The 21,459-nt window shown below is 45.6% G+C and overlaps 3 protein-coding genes across 4 annotated transcripts; all 3 read right to left on the bottom strand.

The window, feature by feature from the left end:
• Positions 1-452: 452 nt before the first annotated feature.
• LOC124684876 (luminal-binding protein 3) lies at positions 453-4,253 on the bottom strand. Its single transcript, XM_047219132.1, has 8 exons — positions 4,123-4,253; positions 3,152-3,419; positions 2,850-3,064; positions 2,517-2,759; positions 1,691-2,170; positions 1,449-1,603; positions 1,282-1,364; positions 453-1,192 (listed from the first exon to the last, which is right to left on the bottom strand). Exons 1-8 carry the CDS (start codon positions 4,169-4,171, stop codon positions 688-690), a joined length of 1,998 nt encoding a protein of 665 aa, XP_047075088.1. The 5' UTR covers positions 4,172-4,253; the 3' UTR covers positions 453-687.
• A 7,093-nt stretch (positions 4,254-11,346) lies between these two features.
• Positions 11,347-17,655, bottom strand: LOC124684875 (transcription factor IIIA-like). 2 transcript variants are annotated; one of them, XM_047219129.1, is made up of 7 exons: positions 17,586-17,655; positions 14,971-15,114; positions 14,274-14,414; positions 12,502-12,787; positions 12,156-12,391; positions 11,913-12,056; positions 11,347-11,790 (listed from the first exon to the last, which is right to left on the bottom strand). In XM_047219129.1, exons 2-7 carry the CDS (start codon positions 15,112-15,114, stop codon positions 11,620-11,622), a joined length of 1,122 nt encoding a protein of 373 aa, XP_047075085.1. In that variant the 5' UTR covers positions 17,586-17,655; the 3' UTR covers positions 11,347-11,619. The 2 variants fall into 2 exon arrangements, with proteins under 2 accessions (XP_047075085.1, XP_047075087.1); XM_047219131.1 differs by lacking the exons at positions 14,971-15,114; positions 17,586-17,655 and adding an exon at positions 13,983-14,136 and having other exon boundaries at positions 14,274-14,390.
• LOC124684874 (pentatricopeptide repeat-containing protein At2g22410, mitochondrial-like) lies at positions 15,123-17,228 on the bottom strand. The gene has a single exon (XM_047219128.1). It carries the CDS (start codon positions 17,226-17,228, stop codon positions 15,624-15,626), a length of 1,605 nt encoding a protein of 534 aa, XP_047075084.1. The 3' UTR covers positions 15,123-15,623.
• Positions 17,656-21,459: the final 3,804 nt, after the last annotated feature.

Here is a 21,459-nt window from a genome sequence, read left to right as displayed (position 1 = left end):
CGGTTCAGGATTTAGTGCCGACTATTTCAATCGCTGGTGAGTTGAGGCATCGATGCCTATAATTGTTCCGATTCCCTGAAAAAGTTTTGGAACCAGCTGGACAACGGAGGGAATCGACTATCGATGCCTCAAAATCGAGTTGGGGCACCGATTTGGCACACGCTGTGGAAGGCCTCATCGGACTCGGACTCCAACTGGTTCAATTAGGTAGAAGAAAACCGCTGCTGTTCAACTCCTAGCCGGACCAGCCGGACCGTTTATCTGACTTCATCCAAAGTCGAACTTCCTTTTTCCTTCCAAAATACAACAGTGGCCAAGTCACACTCAGTTCAGAAACCTAACCTCCAGCCAGGTGTTCTTTCTCCATTTCTAAGAGTTTTTTCTTTGGGGATGAGCTTTTTTCGACAAAGCTACGAAATAAGTGCAACAAATGAGTCAACAGGAGGTATAGATAAAGATAAACAGCATCAGCTTTTCTTCACATAAATTCCGATGCAAATCCGCTATAGTAACAAAACGAAAAACCATCAGAAGGAAGTAGCAAGAGTTTCTACAACTCCATCAACAACAGACGTCTCTGGTAGTATCTGCAAATAAACCTGACCACCCCAAACCCAGCCAAAGTAAGTGATTATCATGACCCTCTCCCCTACTAACCATTACAAAAATTGGTTCCACCGACAACATCTACAGCTCGTCGTGGTCCTCGTCCTCCATGCCACCATCAGCACCCTCGCCACCTGGTGCGCCGCCGGACCTCTGGTACACAGCGGTCACGATGGGGTTGCACACGGCCTCCACCTCCTTGAGCTTCTCGTCGTAGTCCTCCTTCTCAGCGGTCTGGTTCTCGTCCAGCCACTCCAGAGCCTCCTTGAGGGCCTCCTCGATCTTCTCCTTCTCCTCGCTCTCCAACTTGTCGGCCAGCTTGTCCTTGTCGCCGACGGTGTTCTTCATGTTGTACACGTAGGTCTCAAGCTGGTTCCGGGCGTCGATGCGCTCCTTCACCTTCTTGTCCTCCTCGGCAAACTCCTCCGCCTCCTTCACCATCCGGTCGATCTCCTCCTGGCTCAGACGCCCCTTCTCGTTGGTGATGGTGATCTTCTCAGACTTGCCGGTGCCCTTGTCCTCCGCCTTCACGTTCAGGATACCGTTGGCATCCACCTCGAAGGTGACCTCAATCTGAGGAGTGCCCCTGAAATTTAGTTCCAACACGTAATCAGTCCAATTGTCATATTGCATCTCACATTAGATTCATTGTCTCTGATTTCGAAAATAACAAACCTAGGAGCTGCAGGAATGCCATTAAGGTCGAACTTGCCGAGAAGGCGGCAGTCCTTGGTCATGCTGCGCTCACCCTCAAAGACCTACAGATATGCAAGGGTTAGGTCTCAAGCGTTCTGACATCAAAAAGTTTAGGACAGTGAAGCACATTGCTCATTGTCTGTTACCTGGATGGAGACGGTGGTCTGCTGGTCCTGGTAGGTGGTGAAAACCTGCGACTTCTTGGTGGGAATGACAGTGTTCCTGGGGATCAGCTTGGTCATGACTCCTCCAACAGTCTCGATGCCGAGGGTGAGGGGAGCCACATCGAGGAGGAGGATATCTGTATCAATACAGGATCATAGTTGCATAAGTAGGATGTTTCCAGCTAGTAGGAAAAGGAATATGGCTGTAAGAAGATTCATCTTACCTTTGGTTTCATCACCACCCTCGCCGCTCAAGATGCTTCCCTGGACCGCAGCACCGAAGGCAACAGCCTCATCAGGGTTCACACCCTTGCTTGGCTCCTTGCCATCAAAGTAATCCCTGAGAAGCTGCTGGACCTTGGGAATCCTGGTGCTTCCACCAACAAGAACAATCTCGTGGATCTGGCTCTTCTCAAGGCCAGCATCATCCATGGCCTTCTTCACAGGTCCCATGGTCTTGCGGAAAAGGTCGTTGTTCAGCTCCTCAAACCTGGCACGGGTCAGTGGCTCCGAGAAATCAGTCCCATCAAAGAGGGACTCGATCTCAACACGGACCTGGTGCTGGTTGCTGAGGGCTCTCTTGGCACGCTCAGCTTCCCTCCTCAGCTTTCCAAGAGCACGGTTGTCCTTGCTGATGTCCTTGCTGTACTTCTTCTTGATCAACTTGATGAAGTAGTCCATGATTCTGTGGTCAAAGTCCTCACCTGGAGAGATCACACAGCTCAGCTATTTGCACAAATCAAAGCTCAATGACATGATAAACTAAACATGGTCATTTTAGCTCACAGGTCTAGTAAAAGAAGCAATGCATAAACTGAGGGATTGCTGAGAGCTTTGTTGCACAACCAATGAACACATCTCAAGACAGCAGTACTACAAAATATCTTTTATGCAATTGCAACATGTGTTACTAAAATCAATTGTACAGTCTAGAAATCTTTACAGAACATTCATGATTTTAATCAGAATCAGCAGCTTGTCTATATGAATTTTCAGTGGTAGCTAATGGCAGCATAGAAAAAATACTAGTGAAAGACAGCAGATATATACCTCCAAGATGGGTGTCACCGTTGGTGGCCAACACCTCAAACACACCGTTGTCAATGGTGAGGATGCTGACATCGAAAGTACCACCACCCAGGTCAAAGACAAGGATGTTCTTCTCGCTGCCCTTCTTGTCCAAACCATAGGCAATAGCAGCAGCAGTCGGCTCGTTGATGATCCTAGCAACATTGAGGCCAGCAATCACACCAGCATCCTTGGTCGCCTGTCTCTGGGCATCATTGAAGTAGGCTGGAAACAGGAACAAGTAGAAGTGAGCAACGACAATTCATCTAGCCAACACTTCTGAATCAGAAGAAACTGAATGGCATCAATACTAACCAGGAACAGTGACGACAGCGTCATTGATCTTCTTCCCGAGGTAGGCCTCAGCGGTCTCCTTCATCTTTCCAAGGATCATGGCGCTGATTTCCTCAGGGCTGAACACCTTGGTCTCCCCATCCTTGATCTTGACCTGGATGTAAGGCTTGCCCTCCCTGTTGACAATCTTGTAGGGCACAAGTTTCATGTCCCTCTGCACCTCCTTGTCCTCAAACCTGCAACGAAAACGCCACAGGTCAGGCACCACATACCAACAATCGACACCAAAGACAACAGCAGATAAACAGGGAAAGCGGCATTACTTCCTCCCAATGAGACGCTTGACGTCAAAGATGGTCCTCTCAGGGTTGACAGCCGCCTGGTTCTTGGCAGCCTCACCGATGAGCCTCTCGCCATCGGTGAACCCAACCCACGAGGGCGTGATACGGTTACCCTGGTCGTTGGCGATGATCTCGACATGACCGTTCTTGTACACACCGACGCATGAGTAGGTGGTACCGAGATCGATACCGATCACGGTGCCCAGCTTCTTGGCCTCCTCCTTCGCAGCGCACAGTGCAAACAGCGATCCTGCACACGCATCATCAGCAAGCAGGTAAGCCAACGTGTTGTATGTTAAATGACGTGATGTCAATGGAACTGGAAACACACAAAGCTGCGTGATTTCGAAGTACACATGCATGATCCAGCTCATACCGGCGAAATTTCAGTTCAGCCACATTCGTGCATTGTTAAAACTGAATGATTTTCTAAGGTGCTGTTTCTAGTTTCACTGCTGCTACGGTAGAATCATGCAAGGCCATCGCAACCTTGGACAGAATTAGTTCCTAGGATGTCATACTAGGTGGAATTGTGAGCCTTCAACACTAATCATATGACCGCTCAGGCCAGATCGCGGCACCAAAGCAGAGACAGAGCCAACTCAAACCCGCGCGCCGGGCAACTACACCAGCACCGGACCGAACCTAACATACTAGATCGTTGAATGAACTACAATGATACAAGCAGCCGACTGCTACCAAAACCAAGCACCCATTCATAGATCAAATGAGCTACTACTAAGCAATTCAGTCGAATGACAAAATTGTGCTAAACACCCTGATCCGTCGAAACCAGTTCGGTAATCCTCGGGCTCTGCGGCGGGATCATGCGCGCGCGAGCGACCGCCCCGGATCGCGGCTCCATCGAGATCTGACCCGAGGTACACAGATCCAAACAAGAGAAAAACGAAACGAAAGAGCAGGCGGGGGCGATCGAGATCGAGATGGCGCACCTGCGAGCAGGACGCCGAGCAGGAGCGCGGACCCGCGGACACGATCCATCGCCGCCACGACGCTCACCCCTTGTTCGCCCTCCTCGTCTCGAGCCTTCTTCTCTCTTCGCCTTGGCGTTGATCTCCTTTGTAGAACTGGGTTTGAGTTTTAACGAGATGTTCGAGCGTGTGAGAGATTTATATGCGAGGTGGCGAGATCCAACTGAGCTCCGGGTCGCGTTGGCCGGAACGTCATGGGTCCGAGGTGGACGAATTGAAAGATGACACGTGGCGTGCCGGGCCAATGGGGTTGGTCTCTGTGCTGGGGTCGCCGCGGCCGTCCGTGACGCCGATCCGACGGCTGGGACAGCGCGCCTCGACGCGGAGCCGCGGGATTGGCCTGGGTCGCGTGGATCGTTCCAGCGAGTTCGTTGCCGGTCGGTACACGCCTGGCAGGTGGGCCCGGGATCCAGTTTTGTCTGGAAGGATATGGATATTGTGGTGAAGTGTTAGTGTAGTAGCAGCTCGTGTATTTATTATTAGGTCGATGTCTTGATTTAGAACGATGATGAACGTGGTACCATTTTAGCAGCTTCAAATTTGTGTTGTTATGTTTTGAAGGTATGACATTGTTTATCAATTTTCGCAAATGCGAGGAGGCGATGATCGGAGCATCCCTCGACTCGAGTAGCACTAAGGGGTCAATTATCGATAAAATTCTCACGTACTGGATTTTTATCCGCTGCATCCTAAAATAGCTACTAGCATCGAGCCATGGAAAGGGAAGTTTCTCTCCTCGGGTCCGGAAATTACAAACTCATGTCTAGCTAACATTTTGTTGTATGCGGTGGGCATTGACCTGCTTCCGGACTAATAACAATGTTTCGTTCATGCTTCCTCTCAGCAAGGGGTGTGACCAATTCGATAAATACCAATTGGAGTTTGCAAACCAAAGTAGCACGGTGAAGCCCAGCGCTGAATTCCAAATCTGTGAGCATCGGCCTCGTCCTTAGGTGGATTTGGAGACTTCGATAACATGTCCAAGGGTTGCAGGAATATCTTCTTACGGCCAAAATACCGCAACAACTTTGATATCTTTGTTCCAAACCTCAATTCTCAACATCGAAATAGGGGGCAACCATAAGATGGGTAAATCGAAGCTCAATGTTCTCGTGACACGATTGGTCACTCGGTGGAGCACACACTAAGAGAGATGCCAATGGCTATTTGAAAACTCCCCCCCAACGCCAAACAATTGTGGCTTAGGTCGGCGATGGCTTATTCTACGACATTAATTTCCATCGCTCTTTTGGCCCATACAAAACCCCAAAGTAAGAAGCTATGCACAAGGAGCTGGAGTCAACTCAACAATCTACGTGACCAGGTGAGATGTCCTTGTCTTTAGGGGCCTCATGCATTTCCTTCATGTGACCCCTCTACCGAAAATGTAGCGCATAGTACAATTTAGAGAGGTATAGCAAGCATTTGACCATCTCAAGATTAAGGTGTTCCTTTGTAGCTCATCGGTGGTAAGATACAATCTAATTAAAACATTCACAAGCGTCATGTGCTGAGTTGTAAAATTAATGTGATAGAAGTGGCAGCCAATCACATCTTCTTTATGTGCCCCTTAGCAAGATTCGTGTGGAGTGGTGTCAAATAACTTTTGTTCTATAATTACTAGTTGAATGCCCGTGCGTTGCCACGGTCTATATTGTCATCACATGCATTTCTCACTTCTAACATGCACAAAGTTTTTATTCATCACGCAACTAAAGTTTATATAGTTTTCAAGAATGAAGAATAGAAACACTCCTCAATAGTGCATCCCTTGATCATTTAATCACGAGGCATGTCGAATAACAAATACACAGTACGTTAAAAGAAAATACCCAAACAGTAGAAAAATGATGCATAACTTGTATAGAAATATCATGTCTTCAACTATCCTCTCCTAACTTTCATCATCAATAGAGAATGCCATGTCTGGCAGCACATCTAGTGGGAAACCGCACGTGAGTTTCCTGCAGAAACTACTTGACCAACAGCTGCACATGGCACCTAACCAAGGATCATGATGAGCAAGAACAAATCAGCTGTTGCGTCATGTAAAGACATCCCAAATGAATATATATACATCAACTCACTGTAATCCCGAGTGAAGAGTTCTGGTACCATTAACACTAATGTGCCTGCATTTTTGTGATGAAGACAATTATAGTTAGTACCCTTAAAACGATTATAGCATCAAAATGTATGTCGTTCTGGATGTGATCCATTCGGACAGCACCCATAAATGGAGTTTCAACTACTTATATCAAGGTACAACTGCTATGAAATCGAAGCAAACAACGCAACCATTACTTGTATAACTTGTAATTATATTTCTTAGTAAAACATACTTGTTGGCCTTTTACTTCCAAGATAAAACCTGTAACCACTCCACCAAGAATCTCGAGCTTGGTGTTGAGGTACTTGATCGACCGCCGACTTTCGGTTTCTCCCACATACCATATGTTGTATAAATTAGAGTTTCAACCAAACCAGGCACCTCTTGTGCTCCATCCTCACTTTGCTTTATGTCCAACCTTCGGATGTGACAAGGTATTATGTCACATGATCTATACCAAGTCAAGAAATCTGGAAACTGATAAAATTGTTAAACTCTAACTATACAATTGTAAGTATTTCTCGATGACACCAAGCCGTTAAACCCCTAGCTTCTAGTTCACATAAATCCAGCCCGAACTTTACGGGTAAAGGAGAGGAAACAAGTTTCTCTTCCATATTGCACAATGCTTGCAAATATATAGGTGTCAGTAAAATCATTTCACTATACTCTGTGGAGAAGCACAACATATCATTAGAAAGAAAAAATTAATGGAAAAGTTAACACATATCATACATATATGGTTTCCGAGACGAAATTACAAAAATTACTATTACGAACTCTTCCTATATCTTTTGGTGCACATACGTCTGTATATGTGAATTGAATAGGGTGAATTCATGTAGTAATACATTATATATATTGTGGACTATTTACTGCATAAAACCTCCATTCAAAGTAAGTATGGCTAAATTACCAGCTTTTGAAAAAGGCTACATATGATCGGTTCAGCTAAGTATATCACAGAAACAAGATGTAAATGTTTTTAATAATAAACTCAAAGCAACACATATGGTATATATACCCTGTTGTGTCTGTCGTTCTTCTTGAGGCAAGTGAATCCAGCCATTTCATTGATGGACAACTTCATGTCCCTAAATGGAGTATGCACATCGATCTTGCTAATGGTGATATACCTGATGCTTTGCCCTTTTAACAAACTTAATAAAGAGAAGTCTTTGTGTTCAACTGACATGGAAGAACTGCTGCACCTGCAGCGACACCGAGATCGTTAGGTCTGGCGCCGCGCACCCCTGCCCTACATCCTCCCCGCTGATCACCACCACCTAGAGCCGGTCCACTTCTGTCTGTGCCAATACCATAAAAAGGACCCAATATGGCTGTGTGATGCCACAGAGAAAAACCTGCAATATTACAATAACTCAACATCTGAAAAACACGGTGTGCTACAATAGTCAGCAAGGAAATGGCTGTTACATGAGTGCGTCCTCCTAACCGCCCGACTATAAGTAGCATCTCCCCACCAGCGATTGGAGGAAGAATTGGAATTAATGTTAGCTGCAGCCCACAAACAAAGCATCGTAAGTCAAATAAATGTAGATTGTGTAAAATATGAATAAGTACTCCTGGAGACTTACATGGCTAAAATTAAAGTCTGTAATCCTGCAACCACATATATGTAATGCAGATACAGTGGTATTGGTACCTGTGAGCGCATTCCCGCAACTCTGGAAATCAGCGGTAGATTAGCAAACGCCCGCCTAGCGCAGGGGTTGCCCGGAGGTCGGCGGACGGCGCTGATCTAACGGGATACGGTGCTCGAGTCGACACCACTCGTGTTTACGCCTCCGCGGATCCACCGCTGGAATTGACGCAAGGCCAGCCCAGCGGTGGATCCGCCCGGCCGCGCACCGACGCCATCACATGATGATTCCATCTCTCACACACCACCAACCTAAGAAACTGAATATGTGTGACCTTTTGTAAAATATTATTATTCCACTGATTTTTCAAACCTCCTAAAAGTTCTTTTTTGAGTAAATTTCTAACTTGCATTTGTGGTGTATAACTGTATACCTCAGCTCCAATCTGCGACCATGCTCATTACCTCAATTTGCCCTACAGACCAAACTAAGAAAGGCACATCAGTGGTCCAGTTGCAAGATAGGAACGATTATGTAGTATGTATCTAAGCTAATAAGGGCGGTATCCGAGTTTCCGGGACTACTCTGTACTACATGGTCAAACAATTTACAAGCAACGCAATTTTATTAGAACAAGACATGAGAGAGGTAGATGAGGCGATGCAAGACAAATTACCTTAGGTGTGCTCGGGGTGACGAGGAGAAAGTAATTCAAGGAGCTCTTTGGGGCAGCATTGGGGGCGCTTGAGGTCCAAGATGAAGCCCGGGCTGAGTATGTGGAGGTAATCACAGTCATTTACACACGTAGGACAACATTCTTGGAGATGAGACGGACAGGAACGGATCTAAAAAAACAAGACAAATGGTGTGAGATACAACGGGACGGGAGGAGGGCGCATGATGATACATAGGGAATGAGGAACCGCACTTCGATCTCCCGCATCGTACCATGAGATGAAAGAGATGGTGATGGCGAGCACTACGGGACGATCTTGGTAGCGGGGTGTTCGAGGTCGTCCGGCCGAGAGGAGGTGCTCCGGTCGGTGGCCGCCGGTCCGCGCGGATCTCCATGAGACGGTTGAGGAGGGTCCTGCCGAGGGTCGAGCATAGGGGAGAGCGAGGCACATCTCCAGGGGCTGCGTAGGTCTTGAGGAGCCCGGTGTAGCGGTGGTGACGGAGGGAGGATCAGACCGAGTTGACGAGGACGGCTAAGGGCCACGAAGATGGAGACCAGCGACATGACCGCAAGAACGCTCTCGCGAATGATGTCGACGGAAATCCCAGCGGTGGAAGTGGTCTCTAGTGCCGGCGAGTCGGTGACGGGATCAATTTGGGCGGATATGAATAGGGAATGGAAAAGCTCCCAATCTCGATCCGGCGAGTTGCCGATCCATGTGGCCAAGAGGAAATAGAGATGAGGACCGCAGCGAATATCTTGGGAGAAATCAGAAAAGGCAGGCGGCGCTGCATCGGTGGCGATTGTAGGTGGCGGCGCGTCGGGGGAGCGGCGTGACTCCGGCTAGATGCGAGCTGAATCGGCTCGCGCATCCTAGAGGTCGAAAGCACGGAAAAAAGGAATCAATCTGGGGAGGCGAAGAGAAAAAGAAGATTTCGAGGCCGATAAAATTGTCATCTCGGACCTTCGTTCTGAAGCGGTATTCTCCACTTGGCGGTGGCAGAGAAACGTAATTAGCTGAGCTAAGATCAGAACGACCTTAGTGTACCGTAAGATATGTATCCGACGTTCTGGATGCTCCAAATCTCCTCACCAAACGCGTTGTATGACGTACGACCAACTGCAATATAATAGTAAAGACTTTCTCAATTTCTACGAGAGCTCACAAGGGCTTATGTGCCAACCTATAAGGATTGTTTGACCTAGCTAGCCTTGGAACAAAATTAGTAGAGAATTCATTCTAAACATCCAACCCAAATCGCATTGTCTGTGTGACCGGATCTCTAAACGACATGCCCTCGACTTTAAGCGCGAAGAATCTTAATTCGTAGCACCAACGTTTTCTCTTCTTTGTACCCTTTTGTTTTGGTGATGAACTAAATCTTTCTAATTTTGCTTTTGCTTTGTAATGGTACCTTGATGAGTGGTTTGGGGCTTTGTATGTGAAACATTATGTACGACGTTGATACTTCAATGTGAAATCTAGCAATTTTCAACTTAATTTTGGAAGAAGTTGAGGCGATGCTAACAACTATCGGATCGTTGCACATCAAGCTAAACTTCGAACGACAAATCTTAATTCATGTTCAGCCTTTCATCTAAAAATATATATGTTTTACACAGAGACGGAGTTAAATGTGAAATCTAGCAATTTTTAGCTTAGTTTAGGAGAAACAAAACTAAGATGGTACCAACAACGAAATCGATCCACTGCACAGCACACTGAATTTGGATAGTAACACTAGTAAAACTCAGGCAACTTCTCTTTTTTTTTTCTCTGGGCTTCTAATGCTATCTTGAGATCGACTGGGGGCTTGAAATAAAATCGTAGCTCATCTTGCGCCTTTCGTCTAAAAAAGAATTTGTTACAGTGGTCTGTCAAAAGAATAACCTATTACACGAGTCTGGCTTTTTAGAATCTGGGTGCATGTGAATCCACTTTTTTAAAAGTGCGTTTATGATGTAAACCATGTTTTAAAAATCGAATCACAAAATGAATGCAAAGGTGATCTCAAACATGTGCCCTGGACATGAGTTTCGTGACGAAAAAACTTTTTATTTTGCCTCGGCAAAAAGTTGAAATTTTGCAGGGCTATATAGCAGTATATATGTGACGTATTTGTCGTTAGATTCTGAAATAAAAAAATGGTTTCTCCGCGAAAACTTTCTACGCACGCATGAAACATGCATACGTACCCCGTTATTTTTATTTCAGAATTTTTTAATATTTAGAAAATGCATATCCCACCTGGATTCACGTGCACCCAGTTCAACTGGTACTTTTCCCTATTACACTGAAAATTCAACATAAAACCTACGTAGCAATTTTCGATTTATTTTTTACAAGAAAATTCAGACTGAGCAAGCACTTTTCCTGCTCGAACTCAGACCACTAACACAGAATAAACCAATATGTACATCCACTAACAGAGAATAGACCAATGTGTACAAAAAGATCACGAATTCAGACTCAGCAAGCACTTTTCCTGCTCAAAACGCATTTCACCATGCCCTTCTTCCCCCTTTCTGTTGACCTCCCGTCGGCAGACGCCACATGGCCTGAACGTTCCGCTGATAATTGTTTGACGGTAAACAGTATTCTCCAGCACTCCCGTTTAAAAAGTGAAAGTATAGGATTACCAACTGATAAGAAAAATCGATAAGAACTTGTTTTCCATTCCAACATACAGTATCAAGATTCTTACACTCCTTGTAAACAAGTGTTGCACTGCTAGTAAGCTAACACTAAATTATGATCTGCACGACAAATATAACAAATACAATTTCTAAAAATATAGACAAGAACATGGTTTCCATTTCAATAACAGCCGTCTAATTACAACATACAACATTAAGACGGTTACGAACTCAAAATGCCCAAAACTGCTACTACTCCAAACTACTAGTGACAAGCATCCTATAAAATACAACTGCCGCACTGCTACACTACAATTAGAACTGTGTTCCATATATATAAACACGAGCTTCACGACCACACCAACTTGACGTAGTACAAGTAGCACACCTATACATGACAACCTCCAAATGATTGCAGGACAATAGCAAGGCTATTGAGAGTGGTTCAACCAGCGCATATACTCTGCACCGTCCTCCAGAGATGAGGCCATACCAGGAATGGTCACCCTCTTGCGACTCAAAGACTCCACTGTCACAGCTTGCCTCTTCCGTCCACCTCTTGGACGCGAGTGCATCCGCTCGGCCATCTCCGCAAAGTCACCCTGCATGAGGTTAAGAAGTCATTCACACCATCTGTGAAATCATGCGTCTTCAAAGCTGAAGACGTTGGGACAAAGGGACATGTACAATTTGTGAACCATACAGATTGCGTAGCGAGACTCACCTCTACATATACATGGGCGCTGGATTTCTCGTGCCTGTCCCTAACATGCTTGTAGGTGAACACCTTGCCACACCTCCCAACTCGACACGAGAAAGTTATCACTTGATCATGGCATGCCTTCATATGCTTGGTTAAATTTGATTTCTGCAATCATAGGGTACAGGAAACTTCAGCTGAAAATCCATGTAGCTGAAACCACACTTGAATGAAGAGCAAGAGAAAAGTAAGAGGCAAGTGTCTTACGTTGGAAAAGGTGCTTTCACAGCCCTCAATACTGCAGTTTATCCTTTCAGTAGAGAGGCCTTCAGCATGGGCTCTTAGATGCCTTTTAATGTTCTTCTTCAGGTGTTTCCCACCACAGATATCGCATTGAACAAATCGATGGCAGGACTGGCTGTGAGCCTTCAGGCACTCAACATTTGTGAATGTCTTCAGGCAGCCAGGTTCACAGCAGACTACTTCCACATAGTCCAATTTGGCTGCAAGAAAATAGCAAAATATGCATTCAGATTTTGCATAAATATGAAGCTTCAGTGAACTATATGATCTAACAAGGAGTCTACTGATATTATTAGCACTCAGGACATACCATGTGACTCCTCATGTTTTTTCAGCCGCGAAGCATACTTGAAAACCTTGTTACAGCCCTCCTCCTCGCAAACACACTGCTGGGTACTTTTAGTGACATTTTGATCCTCCTGCTCATGCATTTCCTTGACATGTCTTTGCACATTTGCCTTGAACTTGAACCTCTTTCCACAACCTTCCAGGGGGCATGTAAACAACTTCCCCTGATGCTTAAGCATATGCCGGTTCAAGTGATCTTTTCTTATATAGCTGAAGGGGCAGTCTTCGAGTGGGCAGACGAAGGATCTCTACATTCAAGCAGGAAAAATAAGTCTAAACTGAAGCTGTTGCAGTACTGTTACTAGTTTAGTAAATATTGTATTGCCCCCGACAAGAAAAACAGTTATTCAAATCTCCCTAACTTAAACCCATATCGTCCAAACAATTACAAGAGGGTGACAAATTCTGAAGACTGGATTTTTCATGAAACGGCTACATGATAAACGCCCTTCACATTTTGCTCCAACTCTACAACCCAAATTTATGCTCAAAACTAATTTAAAGAAGATACAAACCAAAACCAAGTGACACAGCTTGCAGACAAATTAACGAAATATTGTCACCATAGCGAGCTGAGAACCAACAAATACTGGTGCTGGCTTTCTGAGACGACATTTTGATATTGGATCCTCTCACTCTTCATAATGCTTCCATAGGGAAGCCCACGAAGAGATAGCAGGATAAAATAAGGATATTGCAAGCCTTATCTCCAAAGGATCCATAACAACCCTAAAGCGCAATTGTCATGTCAAGATTGTGAGTATTGTCACCATAGCGAGCTGAGAACCAATGAAGAGTGGTGCTAGCTTTCTGAGACGACATTTGATATCGGATCCATTCACTCTTCGCAAAGCTCCCATAAGGAAACCCACCTAGAGATAGCAGGATAAAATAAGAGCATTGTCGCCCTTATCTCCAAAGGATCCACAATACATCCAACGATTAATTGTTGAGTAAATACTGATGAATAAGTATCCACACCATAGCGAGCTAAAGAACCTACTAGATAAGGCCCAAGCTTTCTGAGATGGCATTTCGATTTTGGAACCCATTTCTTTCCTCTAACTAAGGACTGCAAAACCTGAAGCCCAAAGAGAGAAGGACAAAGAGAACAGTAGAAACAAAGGAGATAGATGACCTCCCATATTCCCTGTAGGTTCCATTTCACGATTATGAATCATTACGATGTAGAATACACAGCATCGAGGCAACCTATAGCAGTTATCTAGGCCTCGCATGCCCCTATAGAAACGCAAACATAATGCATGCACAAGTCAACCAACAGAAGCCTAATTCAGCAACCATGTTCGCAGCATGAACATAAACAGCGAGACAATTCATTACTGTAGCTGGAAACAAAGTGGTGCAACATATTACGCAGATTGTCACACTAAGTTATGTAATGTGCAAAACAGCACTAAACAAGTATAAACAAAAACAAACCTCATCAATGAGCGTGAAAGAGGCAATCTTGTTGGAGCTTCACAGGAGGTCATCCCAACCTGTTACTAGTCCAAACAAGATTTAGATGTGCCTCCATGCATTTTGGAGTTCATTAAATGGGATCCAATGCTTCACACTGTAAATAATCTAAACCCTGCAAAACATTTGTGTTTAGTGAATTGTAAATAGTACAATTTGTTTCACAGCCGGATCAGAAGATGCACATGATACAAAAAATGTGATGTATTATAATCTTATCCATTGGTTTCATATTCTATTCATACAACCAACCTTTTTGGAATGACTTTGCATATGCTGCTTCAGATGAGCTGGCTTCCGGAAACAAGCTCCGCACTCTTTACAGATCTGCTTAACTACATGAACAATTTTTTCACCATTTGAGTTGTAGATTTCTGATATCTCCAGCTCATCCTATAGATAAATGTGGGAAAGAAACGATTATAAATACCATATACATTTTGTTAACAGAGTGAAAATATGGATGGAAACATGATGCACAAGTAATGACTGATAAAAACCAACACATAATTTAAAAAGCAATAAGCACAAATGACCGAATTTAAATGATGATGCCTACAAAGTGACATGATCTACGATCTACAGAACAGACAAAAAGTCAAACTTGACTTCCTATTTGAAGTAGGATGAGACATCAATGGTTCCCACTTCACATCTCTATTTCCATTTGAACTGTTATGCCACAATGCAAGTCTTTTAAGCAAATCAAAACTACAGCTGCTGCAGTAACAGTGATTGGGTGGATGTAATGTGACAATAGCAGTACATATGGTCCAACATAATAAATTTATCATAGATCCCGTAGTCAACGTGCAAGGTGAAGGTGTTTACATATTTTACACAAACCAAACACACAATACCTAGTATCAACAGAATCAAAAATAGGTGTGCACTGAAACACAAAGAATTATTCTGACCCATGTGCAAAAATATCTGCACAACAGTGTACCTTGTGCTCAGCAACCATGTGAGCTCGGATGAGATATTGCTTGGACCTAACAACAGTGCAAAATTCACACTTGTAGCGTCTAATGTCTCTGCCATGTGTCTCTTCAACTCCTACATCTCCATCGATCTCACCTCCAGAAGACATCTAACAGTCGGCAAAAGAGAAAGTCAGTAAGCAGCATCTATTACAAGTAACAAACAACTTGATGAAACAGGCACACAGAAGTATAGAACACAAACAGATCAAGATCACTGGAAAATGAATGCAAATTGGTACATACCTAAAAGTGGTATATCTAACTCTAATGTTCTTTTAGCCAATATCACCAATCAATTCAACTATTACACATTGCACAACTTTTAAGTGCAATAACTCAATATGTTTGTCAATGAGTCCTGGCTGGTGAAACCCCAATCAACAACAACAAATATAATGCATTGCCATTAAATCGTAAGCATAATAATACAGAAAACAAAGGTCACCCATAATTACAGGTGAACTTGTAACAGTATGAACAATATATTAACTGCAGTATTGTTAGTACAAGATCCTAAATTCTGGGACATGCCACAAAGCTATTTCAAGAAAAAAAATCTTAATTTGGAATATCTCCCATATAAGTTATCAAAGAAGAAATGGCTAAGTATACATATTTAGAATAAGAGTTCCTCATCTGTATAGACTAATGAGTTTTCTTCCAGTTGGAATAATCTAAGATCCATCTTTAACTGTCTATTGATTCCTTCCAATGTCTCATAGATTTCCCTTCGAGCATCGTGTGCCTTGTCCTCAACCAAGAATTCATGGACACCACCATCAACTTCAATCCAACTACACCCAGGTTTTTTGAAGATCTTCCTTGTCAGCATTTGCTTTCTCATATCCAGAGCTTCTTTCCACCTATCAGATGAAGCATATATGTTCCAGAGAAGCACATAAACCCCATCATCCGCTGGTTCCCTCTTTATAATCTCCTGCCCAGCAATCTCAGCCAACCTATCATTGCCATGAACAAGGCATGCACTGAGGAGTGACCTCCATATAACAGTATCAGGTTCCACATCCATATCACAGATCATGGCTTCTGCTTCTTCTAGTAGTCCACCCCGTCCTAGCAAATCAACCATGCATCCATAGTGCTCAAGCTGGGGACTAATGTTGTAGATTCCGCGCATTTTATCAAATAACTCTCTGCCTTGCTGTATTAACCCAGCGTGGCTGCAGGCCGACAAAACTGATATAAAAGTCACGCTATTTGGGGCTACCCCAGACCGTAGCATGTCCCCAAAGAGCTCAAGAGCTTTGCTCCCATCACCCTGGACAGTGAAACTCGAGATCATAGTTGTCCACGTGAACGCATCCTTCAAGGGCACTTCTTCGAACACAGCAAATGCCATCTCTATGCTCCCACTCTTTGCATACATGTCCATCAGGGCATTGCTGACGATTATATTTGTGCTGATATTGAATTTGCTGCCATATCCATGGATTACACGCCCTAGATCTAGAGACCCAATGTCAGCACAAGCGGACAGTACACCTACAATCGTAACATGAGTAGGACGGTGCCCCTCCAGTACCATCCTGCCAAAAAGCTCTAGAGCTCTTACAGGGTTCTTGGCCTGAACGTGACCAGTGATCAACGCTGTCCAAGAAACCACGCTCTTCACAGGCATCTTGTTGAAGAAGGACAACGCTGAATCCACACCAACACACTTGATATGCCCATGCAGCATGGTGCCCCAGGTAACCTCATCCTTCCGATCCATCCCGTCAAACACCCCCAACGCGCCCTCAAACCTCCCGCACCGACTGTACATATCAACCAACGCATTTCCGACCACCAACTCAGAGCCCAGCCCGCAACGGAGGATCAGCCCATGAACCGACTCGCCCACGCGCAGATCCCCCGCACCGCCAGCCGCCGAGAGCGCGCCGACAACGGAGAAGCCGTCGGGGCGGTGGCCGGCCCCCACGACGCGCCGCGAGAACAGGGACATGGCCTCACGGTGCTGGTTCAGCTGCAGGTGGAGCGACACGAGGCTGGTGAGGGACACAAGGTCGGGCTGCGGGATCTCGCGGAACAGGGTGTGGGCTTCGGTTGGGCGGCCGAAGTCGGCGTAGCACCGGAAGAGCTTGCAGGAGATGGACTGGTTGTGAGGGTGCAGGCCATGGGTGACGGCCCGGGCGTGGATTCGTTTGAGCTCGAGCAGGGATCTGCAGTGGGCGAGTAGGTGGTGGCATAGGCTCCGGTTCATCAACCTCTTCCGGGGCGGCAAGGGAACTTTGCGCTCTCTCTCTCGGACAGCATCCACCTGGAATTTTAGAGGTGGCGTTACTGGGACAACTAGTGTTGACTGGTAAGCGATCTAGGGTGCTGGTTATAATCGGCGGAAAAACAAACATCAGTTCGTCCCGGATCTGGCCCCAGCCAGTGATGATCTAGACGCGGAGCTCGGGTTTAGTTGGCATTATGAACGCGTATTTAGTTCGTGGGACGAAATGCAGCAGCACTGACGCGTGTTCAACCGGAATCGCGGGAAAATTCGGGACGGGCCAACAGGCAAACTCCGCGGGCGATTCAGGCAGAGGGATAGGGATGGACGGGCGCTCACCGTGATCCGGAGGCGGATTCGTCGGGCCGCAGCTCGCGGCGGCGTGGATGGAGACTAGGTGGGGTTGGGGTGGTGGTCGCTGGTAGGCGTGGAGGGTGTAGCGGCGTTGGTGGTGACTACGGTCTCCTGCAGCTCGCGGCCGTGGGGAACTGGGGATGAGTGGCCCTGGCTCGTCGGCAATGGCGGCGGCGGCGGCGGCGGGAGGGAGGAGTGGAGTGGAGGAGATGGTTTCATTCCCTGTTTTGTAGGAGATGAAAACCTAGCGCGCCCGTGTCTTCGTGGGCCTACTGGGCTGGCCACGGATGGGCCAAGCTCCATGCTGGCTCTCCTCAAGAAACCCTCGGCCCGCCAATGGATATTCTCAATGATGCATTCAATGGACCATGAGGATTTTACGACCATGGTAGTCTCCCTATGGGCTATCTGGTATGCAAGGAGGAAGGCGATATATTTTCCAGAGCCCGCTGACCATGCATCAGTTCATCGAGAGTTTTCTTGCTGACCTACAAACCTGTATGGGATAGAAGAAGTGTCAGGTAGGTGAGAGGCGCAATGCGCCGGTGTCCAAGTGGCTTCCACCGCCGCCGGGCCAGTGCAAGATCAACGTTGACGGGGTTGTGGCCAAGTCGGCGAACCGGGGCGCTGTGGGAGCGGTGTGCCAATCGCACGATGGGGTTTACCTCGGAGCATCCGTTGTGTCGTTTGAAGGGATAACTCGCCCATGGCGTCTTGAAGCAATGGCGTGTAGAGAGGCTCTATTGCTGTTGACTGATGTACATGCGGGAGATGCCGTGATCGCCACGGATTGCTTGGGAGTGGTGAAAGGGCTGCAGGAGATGAACATGGGGATCTACAGCCATGTCCTGCAGGAGATAAAGGAGTCAGCTAGAGTGCGCGGCGGGGTGGCATTTCGGCATGAAAAGCGGCGATCTAATGGTGAAGCCCACTGCCTTGCACGGCTAGCTACCTCACTACCAGCCGGAAGGCATGTCTGGCTTGGAAGACGGCCCGAGGGTCTATTATCTCGTGTAAACATCTTGGCTTCTGTTTAATAAAGAGGCTGAGCGTTGTTCTAAAACAAAGAAACAAAAACAAGTTCATATTTTTTAGAAAAATACTAGTTAAATGTCCATAAATTCAAAGCATGTGTAAATCATAACCGTATGGCATGCCAAAAACATTAAAAAATCGGTTCACATAATTTGTCATCTCATTTAGAGATAACTATAGAAAACATGCACACACTTATTATATTCACAAAAGAACAAATCAAGAATGGCATGCACTGAGCTTCATTCATTTCAGACCAGTGGCCGGTGAGAGTCGCCTTCTTCTTCCCTCTATCTTCCGACGAGATGGTCTGTGTCTTCTTCCTCGTCTCTTACTCCCTCCATTTCATATTAGTTGTCGCTCAATTGGATGTATTTAGACAACAGACGGAATATTTATTATCATTGACACGCTAGCAATATTCCTATCTTCTCAACACACCCAACATTAGATATTAGTAAGTAATATGCAGACTCTAAGTATATCTATATAATACTCTGCTATAATGTACCTCTTTTTTGTGACGGTGCTCATGTGAACACAGGCAAAGTTTTTGCAAGAACTACAAACAATACTGGAATGGAAATACATTAAATTCTAAGATAGACCTGATATTTGATTTAATCTAAAGCATAAGTACGAGGTGAAATACTGAAGTTGTCCAATTCATATAACAATTATTGAAATATAACAGAAATTTTCAATATTCTTTCCTGAATCACGCTGTCTTGTTGGCTGATCATCCCAATCACATACACCTGGTGTCGGGGGGATGACCCCCGATAGATCAAGAGTGTGCCAAGCTTAGCTAAGTAAGATAGCCAGAAACCGGTTTACACAGGTAATCCGAACATTATCATTTCTAATCAAAGATAAAGATACCGGAAAACCGGCATAAGATACCGGTTTGAAGGTCACCTGGGTTGAGCAATCCGGTATACCCAAGGAGTATACCGGTATACCCAAGGGGTATACCGGAAAAGGTGATACCGGCATAAACTAAACTAGATTAAAGAATAAACCGGATTATGATGACTTAGCTTAACAGTGTTGTATGAAACAATCCAGTATACCAGGAGGGGTATACCGGAGTAAAGGCAACCGGTGATATCTAAGCCGGAGATATGCCCAAGAGGAGAAATTGAGATACAAAGGGTAAGAAGCCGTTCCTCACGGATAAAGATATCGGAAAACCGGCGTAGGCTCAACTGTAGCATGTCGGCACTCCAGTCAAAAATTCCTTCAAGGACTAAAGGACAAGATGAGCGAAGCACTTCAGCTTTAATCGAGCCCTGACACCAAAGCTGAAGATGACGTAAAAGAAACCGGACGAGGTCACCAGCCTCTGATTAAAGACAGAAGCATCGTCACTGGGGCCAAAGAAGCTTATAAAGTAGCTTAGGTCATCAAAGATGCCATTAGGGTTTCTTTCCTTGTAAGCCACCTCTCCCCTATATAAGGAGAGGAGGCACCCCCTGCGCGAGACAGATAGAAATCGATCCAGTAGCGTATAGAGGAAGATTTTGTACCGTACATCTTCAACCTCTGGCCCTTGGCCAAGTTCATCAATATAATCCGGAGTTCAATCTCTCTCTTTTCCTCTTAAACTTACCCTCACCCGGATCCTCAAGCGTACATTCGGCCCCAATTTAAGCCATCCCATGGCATCGGTCGTTCCACCACGACGACACATGGTCTGTTCTACGAAGACTCTTCGAAGAAGGGTATAATAAGATCAATCAAAGGGAGGAGATTTATTTGAACTAGCTATTATGTAATATTGTACTTAACTGGTACTCTAGCCCCAAAAATTAGATACTGCTCCTAATATAAAGACCATGGAATTATACTAATGAATACTTAGTTTTTCACTCAAAATATATCAAGATAGATGCTTCTCACAATTTGCAAACTAAATACGGTAATAACAAACTTCACGTACGTGGAAAGAAATCCATGGATATACGCAATTTTCCTAGCATAGAAAACAAAAAAATTCCTACCGCAAGAACGAATAACAAGCCAAGATCTAATCTAGTAGATGGTAGCAACGAGATATATGTGAGACTAACCCTCGAAGATTCCAAAGCCTACGAGATTAGATCTCGTGGTTGATGTATTTGATCACTTGCTGCTTTCAAAAGCGCGTAGAAGATCTTGACGGTACCACAGTCGGGCAGCACCTCCGTACTCAGTCACACGTACGGTGTTGATGACGACGTCCTTCTCCCCGTTCCAGCGGGCAGCGGATGTAGTAGATCCTACTCGGAATCCTGCCAGCACGACGGCGTGGTGACGGTGGTGGTGGAGATCTCCGACAGGGCTTCGCCGTAAGCGTTGTGGGAGAAGAAGGAGGAGGGAGTAGCTAGGGTTTGGGAGAGAGGGGGCTTGGGGCGCCGGCCAGGGAGCCCCTTGGTGGTGCGGCCAAGGTGTGTCCAACCCTCTCCCTCTCCCTCTCTTTATATAGGTGGAACCCCCAAGGGTTTGCCCAAAATCCGAATTAGAGTCCAACTCAAAAACTTCCATATGGGTGAAACCTAGGGGAAGTGGGATTGCTCCCTTTCCTTCCCCTATGGCCGGCCATGGAGGTGGAGTCCACCATGGACTCCACCTTCCCCTTTGGCTGGCCGGCTAGGGTTGGTGGAGTCCATCCGGGACTCCACCTTACATGGTGATTTCTTCCGGAAGGTTCTAGAACATTCTAGCCCCTTCCATAAATGCACTGGATCATTTCCAAACTTGGAAAGTGACTTTCTATATATGAATCTTATTCTCCGGACCATTCCGGAACTCCTCGTGATGTCCTGGATCCCATCCGAGACTC

This window comes from Lolium rigidum, chromosome 1, assembly GCF_022539505.1.
Source record: "Lolium rigidum isolate FL_2022 chromosome 1, APGP_CSIRO_Lrig_0.1, whole genome shotgun sequence".
NCBI lineage: Eukaryota > Viridiplantae > Streptophyta > Magnoliopsida > Poales > Poaceae > Lolium > Lolium rigidum.
The sequence above is the reverse complement of the archived record's forward strand: the minus strand, read 5'-3'. Positions and strand labels throughout refer to the sequence as shown.